This window comes from Haliaeetus leucocephalus, unplaced genomic scaffold (genome assembly GCF_000737465.1).
Source record: "Haliaeetus leucocephalus isolate CR32 unplaced genomic scaffold, Haliaeetus_leucocephalus-4.0 Scaffold751, whole genome shotgun sequence".
NCBI classification, from domain to species: domain Eukaryota; kingdom Metazoa; phylum Chordata; class Aves; order Accipitriformes; family Accipitridae; genus Haliaeetus; species Haliaeetus leucocephalus.
The window spans coordinates 16,147,183-16,156,717 of record NW_010973187.1 but is presented as its reverse complement, the minus strand read 5'-3'; the positions used below and the strand labels follow the sequence as shown (position 1 = coordinate 16,156,717).

At 44.7% G+C, this 9,535-nt stretch overlaps 1 protein-coding gene across 1 annotated transcript in view; it reads right to left on the bottom strand.

The window, feature by feature from the left end:
• Positions 1 to 6,880, bottom strand: part of SFMBT2 (Scm-like with four mbt domains 2) — a 100,921-nt gene extending 94,041 nt beyond the window's left edge. The window contains exon 1 of the mRNA XM_010581012.1: positions 6,775 to 6,880. Within this exon, the coding sequence (XP_010579314.1) occupies positions 6,775 to 6,880 (106 nt within the window). The remainder of the gene's footprint in view (positions 1 to 6,774) is intronic.
• Between the last annotated feature and the right edge of the window lie 2,655 nt (positions 6,881 to 9,535).

The window sequence follows — 9,535 nt, the reverse complement described above, 5'->3', positions numbered from 1 at the left end:
CCCCCTCTTTTAAAAAAAAAAAAAAAAAAAAAAAAAAAAAAAAAAAAAAAAACGGAAAGAAAGAAAAGCAGCCTAAAACACAGCCAAAGAAGGCAAAAGTTGTGTCAAAGAGTTCAGGGTGAGAATAGCAACCAGTATAAACATCAACACAAGGGAAAACAGAAAGCTTATTTTAAAGATCTGTGCTTACTGGTTTTGACCGGCTCTTACTACACTTTGAGCAGACTTTGGGACTTTAGCAGCCAACACCGTGAGACCAGAAATGACTCTGCTTTCATGGCACTGGGGAACAAACCTGTCACACTGCAACAGGCACTTGTGCTCTTTTATTTTGTATTTGATGACTGTCTTGCTGCAAGGGAAGTGGCTGCCTGTCCACTATCACAAAGGTGCAACAGCCTTGCTCGTGCCCCAAAAGTGGGTCACCCAGCACTGTTAATTACAGCAGTGTCCTAGTGATAATATTAGAAGTTGCTTCTGGTGGCTGAGCAGTGTGTAGAGCAAACACCCCAACCCTTCGGGCTAGGGAGCCCCATTTTCAGTCCTGCCACCCTTTTTCTCCTTCTTCAGCATCCCTCCACCCAGCAATCTCAGCTGAGGCCTCCACGCCTCCCTCTTCCCCCAAGACTACAGCCATTTTCCCCAAAATCCCCCACCACCCCTCGCCAGACCACTATTGCCTTCTTGTCCTTGCCCCATTTCAGATTTGGGGCTCTGCATCACGGCTCCCTCACCCACACCACTGCTCCACACAATCATTCCCCACAGTGAAGGGCTTGACATTACTAGTTGGTTTTGTTTTTTTTTTATAACCGTGCTGAGTAGAGCAGAGCTGAGGCCCCAAACCATCGCTGAAACACACAAAGCAATAATTAAAAATAAATCTTCTTTCACTTACAGAAAATCAGCCAAATCTGATTGTTTTCATTTTGTTCCCAAGCAATCTTGCAGACCCAGCTTCATCCCCAGAGCAAAAATATTTACAGTCTAGCAATGAGCTCTTTGCAATGAGCATTTATCAGGCAAACTCTGCGAGACCCTTACCTGCCCAAACATTCATCAGCGTGGTCATGATGTAATTAAAGTGACTCATGACAAACTGAATTAAGAAACCTCCCCAGACAGTTTTATGAAGAAAACGGCAGGGTTAATTTATTGCAATTATTGCTACAGGTCTCCAGTTTTCAGGACCAGAAAATTATGTTGTGCAATGGGAATCTCTCATTATTAAAAGGGGAAGACACAGGTTTTATTTGCTGCCTATGGAGCCAGACATACATAGACAAGGGGGAAAAAGGTGGATCAGAAGAGGGTTTTTGAGACAGAGCTAGTGGAGGGTAAAGATCTGTCTGGGAGTTCAAAGAGGAGCTCTGAGCTGTCAATGCTGTTAAACACTTTGCACGCTGCTGCATCAAGTCTAAGGTCTGATTCCTTGCCTTAAACTCAAATAACCTGCTTAAATATGAAGATGTAAATCGACATTTACTCTGGTGATAAAGTAGCTACGAGATGACTTCTCAACTAAGCAAGACAAGAAATAACCCAACCCCACGATTACAACCTGAAAACAGACAAATACAATTTAGAATAAGAGACGGGCTTTGTTTTGTTTCTTGTCATCATTGCAAAAGCCGCCAGGCATAGAAGCTGGCTCTACTTGAGATATTTGACCCAAAATAAGGGGTTTGTTCATTCTCAACTGAAAGATAAGCCACAGCTTGACCACGTGGTAGGTGCTTGGTGCAAAAATTGCTAAGAGTTTCCCTCATCTGTATCATGCAGGCAGGCAACTTAAATGATCAGGGAAATTTTTCAGCCTTAATGTCTGCAACTCTGTGGAGTTAACGTTTTAGAGAGGAGCCAGGTCCAGAGACTTCAGAGGCTGTGCCTCTAAAACAACGTTAGTCCCCGAGTAGCTGGGCAGATATGGTTATCCATCCCAGGCTTAAAATTACTCCAGAGCACAACCAATCCCCGTCCCACTAAAAGTTAGAAGCATCTGACATGAAAAGCTAAAAGCGCATCCCCTCTGCCTGGCTGCTGCCTGCTTCTGCATCCATCTGCGCTTGTGGTGTTGGGATGGGCTGCTCAACAACCCCAAGGAGATCTTCCCCTCAGGACACCTGACATGGACAGGACATTTCCAGGTCAGCCCTGGGCTCCCTTCTCTTCTGCTCAGATACTTCCACTTCAGAGCATGAGGCATTTTCCCCAGCCCACGATGCTCACTGTATATCATCAGTTTTTAGTCCCACTTTTTGCTTTAACCTGTTGGGTGAGTCCAGGGAAGCACCTCCTTTTCTCCAGCCCCTCTCAGTAGTCTTGTGGGAAGGAGACACTCCACAGAGCAGCAGAAGCAGAGATCTTTAGGCAGTTCAATATATAAGCTCCAGCCCTTGCAGGGAGCAATGTCTCCAGGGTTGGCAAAATCTTCTCCAGAATTTGGCAACAGCACGTTAATTACGTTAGCATTACAGATGCTAGTTATGGATGCAACAAGTCCTCCTGTACTTCATAATCTTATTACTCGTGATCTGCTCTGCCACATGCCAACACAGAAAGACTCACTGGCCCCACTGTTCCCACAGCCCCCCTGGCAGGTTCATTCATGCGCAGTCCAGCAAAACTCACGACAGCACCTCTTTAAAAAAGTATTGCCCAGCTCTCTCCTTTCTAAACCCAAACAGAGAGGCTTCAAGACCCTGGGGGGAGGCAGCATGAGAGCTGCAGCCTTCCCTCCCTGTTAGTTCATTTCTCTCTGACACATCACAAGTCTGACTCCTCTACCGTGTTTTATCTGCAGACTTTATCAGGAAATTACTTTTACAAGGTCTGTAAAAATAATGTCAGAGTACTCATTTATCACAGCATCAGCGTTCTATTTTGCTTCATTTTATCACAACGGATTTTGAAGGGACTGTAGGTTTCCAAAATGTTCTTTTAATGGACTTTGTTCCCTTCTAGAAATCCAGCAGGGGGGCATCCAGAGCAGAGACAGCGTGGTCCAGGGATGAGACCAGCCCAAGGGACCCAACCCCATCCACGCACGTAGCGGGACTGTGCACACATTTCCTCATCCATCAGAAAAGCCCTACTGCTGAGGAGCAGAGGACACCTCTTCCCAACCTCTCTCAATTGCCTGGAAATCCCCCAATTAAAAGGCAGACAGAGAAACGCAAAGTCTCTTAATATACGACAACAGAGACTGTGCCCACTTGAGAAGCGGTTATCACAAAGCCGATCTGCTCCTCTCTCCTCAAGTCCCGCACTCCAAGAACAAAGTCCTGGCTCTGCTGGAGAGCTGCAAAACCCCAGGTGCCAACATTTCACAGAGCGCCCTGCGAGATGATAGATTTGGCATTCGGCCTACTTTACATATCAGCTCCCTTTCCAATTATCGGTACTTAGGCCCAGTGCTCTTTCTTAATGAAAGAGTCAAGGCTGGCTAGCCTACAATACGGTGATGTATAAACAAGCCCAGGATGGCAAATAAAACCAACAAGTCATTATCCGTGAGCCTCTCAATGGCTTTAAAGTGCTCATGTATTGACACTATAAAAACGCAACTGTTCCAGCTGTTAACGGCCTCCTGGCATGTTCGGCTATGGGAAATAAAGGGCATAAAGACCCAAAACCTGTGGCTCCAGAAACACAGATTTTTCCCAGGCTTCACTGAAGGAGAACGTATTTGTGGCAAACTGCTTAGCCATCTTATTATAGCACATAGATACGTTCATGACTTTTTGAGTGAACAGAGAACCGAAATGCTTTTACCAATTAACACAGCAAGCGAGGCGGGGGGTGGGGGGAACCTAATCAACCACAAACCTCTGGCACGGCCTTGGGAGAGTCACCAAGATCCGTATCCCCAAAGAAATTTAGGCACCGCAGGCCAGTTCTTCTCCATGTCTATGGTTGGCCAACTGAATCTCATCCTCCAGGCTCCACGAATCCCACCTCGAGAGAGGGGTCTGCATCATGCGAGCAACAAGGATTGAGATGTTCCCTTCTGCTCCAGCCAGGGTTAGCTCACTTCATCCTCAGTGGGGAGAAACAGGCAGCTCCGGACAGCAACTCAACCCAAAGGCAACCCAGCATCCGTGTTAAAATGGGATTACTTGCTTTCTGGAACTGTATCTTTCTCTTCACTGGTGATACAGGTAGCATCAGAGGACTAGGTTTTGTAAGGCGTTTTAAGACACCTCAGCTCCAGATTCAGATGTTTAACTCCAGATGACCCTCAGCAGTCATCTCAGTCACACTAGAGGAGGCAGGCTCTTTCTCTTTCACGTCTATGGGAGAATCCAGGGTAATATTTATGTTCTTACCCAAGGTAACATAAGAGTGTCCTGCTTTCTCTAGGTGGGCTGAATCCAGTTTTTTCATCACAACTCCTCCATATCTACACATCCTCCCCTTCACACAGAGACAGTGCACTTTTCCTGTATCCTTTGCCTCCTCCTGGATGCCTAAAGACATCCATTAGATGAGGGCAACCATCTATGATCGCCCACCAGGTAAGTTCCTATCATCCAACTATTTCTGGTTCAGGGGTTTCCTTGAGACAAACATCGTTTCTAAGCAGTTAGTATACCACATCTTTCTTCCATAAGCATGTCCAGCTTCCCTCTGAAGCTGAAACAAGCAGAACCACTGCATATACTAGGGAAAAAACCCAAAACTTTGGCTGGCCTAACAAGCCCACAGCACAGGAAAGTTTCCATCTCTCTGTGTCCCACCTAACATGCAGAGCTTAAGAGCCCAGTTGAATCTACAAGCATCGTGGCAAGACCAATTGGACTACCCCACATTTCAAACACGTTTTCAGTGCAACACAGCCAGTTTGCACTTTTTATAGGACATTGCTGTCATTTTTCCCTACCACTGCTGACTTCTTGAAAGCCCATCTGCATTTCCATCTCAATTGCATGAGCATAATGTAGTTGCTTGCTAAGAGCTGCCCAGGTGGTCACTGATAACCTGCAAACCAACTGTCCCACCCTTGTTTATTATTTTCATGGTAAAAGTTGCAGAAGATGGTTGCAATGCACAAGGGGCTGTGCAAGACAGCTCATCCTCACCCTAAAAAGCTTACAAAGTCACCTCAAGGGCCACAGCTCATAGTTTAACTGGCACGGTCTCACATTGCTATGAGTCTTCTCCCCCCCCCCCAAACTCATTAGTGAACATGCCAAAGATTCAAATACCAGTCACAGCTTTCCAGTGGGTGGTGTCCAGGGAAACAGGAAAATCACTGAGTCACTGCAAGAAGTGAAGAAACTAAAGGCTGGGTGGCCAAATTTCTGAGGTGCTGAGCAAGAAGCAGTGAAAAGCAGACCAAAACCACAGCTTTGCAAAGGACTTCAGCACAGCACTGACCAATAAAGCACAAACAGCACCACTGGAGAGAAAAGTTGCAAAAGACACTGAAGGCAAAGCATGCAGAGTTTTAAAGTGATCACCCCAACACTGCTACCATCGCATTTGAGGAGTGTTGAATCAGTGATTCACCACCGGTGAGGGCACCAATTTCCATGGAAGTAGACTTAAGGCATCCATTTAGGAGGCCAACCTGCAAGCACAGACTCATCTGCTGTTTACATCTTAGGATCCTTTTGTCAAGAATAGCTCTTACAAAAACGCAAGCGAGTTCTGGAAAAGCACTCAAGCATGTAAGCACCAACACAAGTACTACAATGCAAAACCAAACACTTGTACAGATTAACTGACCGATAGCTCAGTGGTGCTCTCCACAAGTTCATCAGTTGACCTCTCCCATGCAAACACAGAGCAACGATGAAGTTACAAGTTATAGCTGAGCCAAATTAACAGTTCAATGCCACTGGGAGAGGTCTCATTCCTACCAGCATGTGCTCTGGCACACACTCTTCCTCCAGCCAGTTCAACTCACAAAGGTGGCAGAAAATTATTGACTTTTTTTTTTCCGCTGGATTACCTTTCTGCTGGGTTAGCGAGTTGATTGACTCGGCCCAGGGTGTGACAGGCAGCAGAGGTGGTGCAAGAGAAGAGATGGTATAAAGAGGTGTCTTCCATTTTGGCATCAGAAAGAAAGTAGATTGGGTCTAGCTATAATGTGCAACTTCACCGTAAGATACAGTCTCCTCCTATTTAAGCTAGAGATGGGAAGTTAAAGCACCTAATTCCAGAAGAAATCACCAGAAGCTAGCACTTATTTTTCTCTATCTACCATGACAATGCCCAAATTTAGTGCAGCGAATCCTCGCCTTTAGGTGCCCCTCCCAGAGCATTACAAAACATCCAGTCATACCATGAGCACAAGGACAACGTGTGAGCAGCTCTCCACTGGCTGGTCTAACGTTTGTGAAGCCCTCTAACCTGAAGCACTGAAAAATATTCTGGAGGAAATGAGGGTGAAGGGTCAAAACAAGGGAGAAATTCTGCAATTTCTGAATGTTCATTTCCTCTCTTTAACCACAAAACTCCAACAAAATAAAAAAAGGGTGGGGAAACAGAAAGAACACAATATGATGTCCTGGGAAAGGTTTTCCATTGCTTTTTGTTTAAATTTTGAATAGCTGCTACATACTGTAGAAGAGATCTAGAAGAAAAGCTCAAATTTCCCAACCCGTCAACCATGGGACACAGTCTAATCCATAAGACCCAAAAAAGGCCTTCAAGCTGTACAACCCTTCCCAACGCTCCCCTGGCAACAAGGCTGTCCCCACCCGTACCAGTGATCAGCTGGAGGGTTGTACCAGCGAAGACGACCCACGGGGTTGAAGGAGAGCTCACCTGAATCAAACTGCTCCATGTTGCCGTTGGCCGGGCTCTGACCCTTCTCTGGGGAGAGATGCTGGGTCTCTTGCATGGTGGCGATGAAAGACGCCCTTGTCTCCATGGTTCAGAGGAAGAGGCCTTGCCTTCCTAATTCATCCTGCAGCAGGGAGCACCTAGAGGACAAGCTAAAAGAAAAAAACAATGAGCGATTTGTTCTACCTACACCAACAACCATGTTGATTGTAACCCTTCAATCCTGCTCTCTCCTCCAAGGTGAAGCTAGGGTTGGATGAGGAACCACAACGAAGGGCATCTCCCCTTCGTGGCAATAATATGAAAGCAGCAGCAACAACAATAACAACATACAAGATAATGAGGTAATAAACTATATTCCCACTACTCAACACAAAGGATGCACATCTCAAAGTTCAGTCCAGCTCCCTGTATCACCAACAGAGAGGGTTGTGCCATAAGGTGGCACAACCCGTGCCAAAAAAAGGCACCCAAGAAAGGCCAACTCAACCGTCCTCCAACGAGTCCAGATCTTGGCATCCAACTTTTTGATGGCTAACACTGTGTGAGGTATATCTCACTCCATATATATTCAAACTTCCGAAGGCGTATATTTGTGATAATGAAACAGAGGAAATACTGAAGAGATAATACTTCAGAGAGACTGGAGTAACTCTAGAAAATAAAGTTCAGCATGCAAAATGCAGATACTCTAATGAAATAGTGCTGGCTGCAACTGTTTTTCAAATGAAGGCTGACCTAAGGTAACTGCACCAGTTAGTACCGTGCAGGGTAGCAAATATTCACTCAGCTGTAGATTGGGTTATGTTGGCAGAGTAGATTCTTCTAGAAGGAATGACCGTAGTAAATACAAAGTGGAATAAAAACACGCAGAGATGAAAAATGATATGAAAAAGGGAATACAGACTGACTAGATCTTGAATCAGACACCAGGCTAAATGAGAACTATATTTCTACCTACAGTAAGCCACCAGACAAGCAATACCCAGAGATACACCCTTAGGAGCAGATTAAAAAGAACTCCAAAGTGAGCTTTTCAGTAAAACTCTCTGAGATGGTGATGAATTACGAGGTGTCAAAGGAGGACTGAAAAAGAGAAACCAAGAGCTCGGGTTATGGGCACAGAGGGAACCAGCTATTCACACAAGATATGCTAAAGCAAAGACAGATAGTAGGGAAGGTGTGTGTCCAGAATATACGATGTGGAGGACTGGTCCCACTTATTAGTGGACGCATCCAAGACTTGCATGACAGAGAGGACTATGCTGGCAGCACTGATGCCAAATACCCTGTAAGAAGCGTGACTGAAAGTAGGAAAAAAGTTTACTGCCAGAGGCCAGGCAAAGCAGGAGGTAATAAGATTGTAAAAATATTATGGGATTTTTTTAACTTTTACTACTTAGGAAGCATATTCAGGAAGGCCAGACATGGTGGTTATAAAATAGAAAGAGGGAGAGTGCTCTGTCATAGATTTTTTCGCTCCCAGTTTTTAAGGCTGTTCCAATGAAAATTGCAAGGAAGAAAGGGACCTGCGTGAGCAGTTATAGGAGGAACTAAAAAAGATGAGGAGCATGTCAAGTGTAAGTGCATGTTTTGGGTTTGCGTGGTGGGGTTTCGGTAGTGGGGAAGGGGACTACAGGGGTAGCTCCTGTGAGAAGCTCCTAGAAGTGATCCATAGTGATATCCATTAACTGAACCACGGTGGGACTGTCTGCTGGAGCGATCACAACAGCATCGTGGCAACTGCAATCAAACCATGCTAAAACCATGAGTGTTTCAGAAAGCGTCACTGGTAGAAGTAAATTACCAAGACAGGTGATACAACCTCCAACTGAAGGTTGTTTGGGCAAAGTTAGACCCCCATCAGCAATTTGCACTCCCCACCCCAAAGAAACCTGCTAATGAAAGGATAAAAATATTTTCAAAAAAAGAGAATGTAAACCAATTCAGAGCAATATGCTTGTTGGTCTCCTTGCAAAGTGCTTAGTATACTTCGAGCACTCCATGAATAATAATGATCACTTCCCCACTGCGATGGCCACTACAGCACTTCATCTTTATTCTTTGTTGACATGAGACTTGCTAATGAATTAAGTGTATTATATACTATGAGTATTTTGAGTGCAGCTAACCTCAGAACACATGTATCACTCATCCCCAGTGTATATTACATTTCAATTAACCATGAAACTAGAAGCAATCAGTCTACTGAAAGTCAAAAAACACTTCTCCTTTGGTAGAGAATACATCTGTAAATATCATTAATAATAAATTGGTTAAGTATCAGGATTTTACATCAACCTTGTTAAACGTGAGAGGAGAGGAGGTGTCAGCTGAAGCTAAACCTTGGGTGGATTCAGCTGTTTTCATTTTTGCCTAGGACCAGACAATGATGGAAGGTAATCTGGGTCTATTAAAAAAAAAAAATAAAATTCAAAGGATGGAGAGAAACAGAGAGATCAATTTAAACACAACAAATCAATCACCTTAAACAGAACTCGGGGGTAACAATATAAATACCAAGAAGAAAGATAAGCCTCTTGGTAGTGTAGTTAAATCTTGTGACACTCCTATGATGCTGATAAGACAAAGTTATGAGCTGATAAAAAGCTGAAGGTATCCAGTCAGACGACAACAGTATTTGCTGTTTCTTATGCAGTCAAGCCCCAAATCTGCCACCAGACCCATGAGAAAAGCCCATTCCCCTGGGTGAGGGAACTTCCCATCAGAAATGGAAAATGGA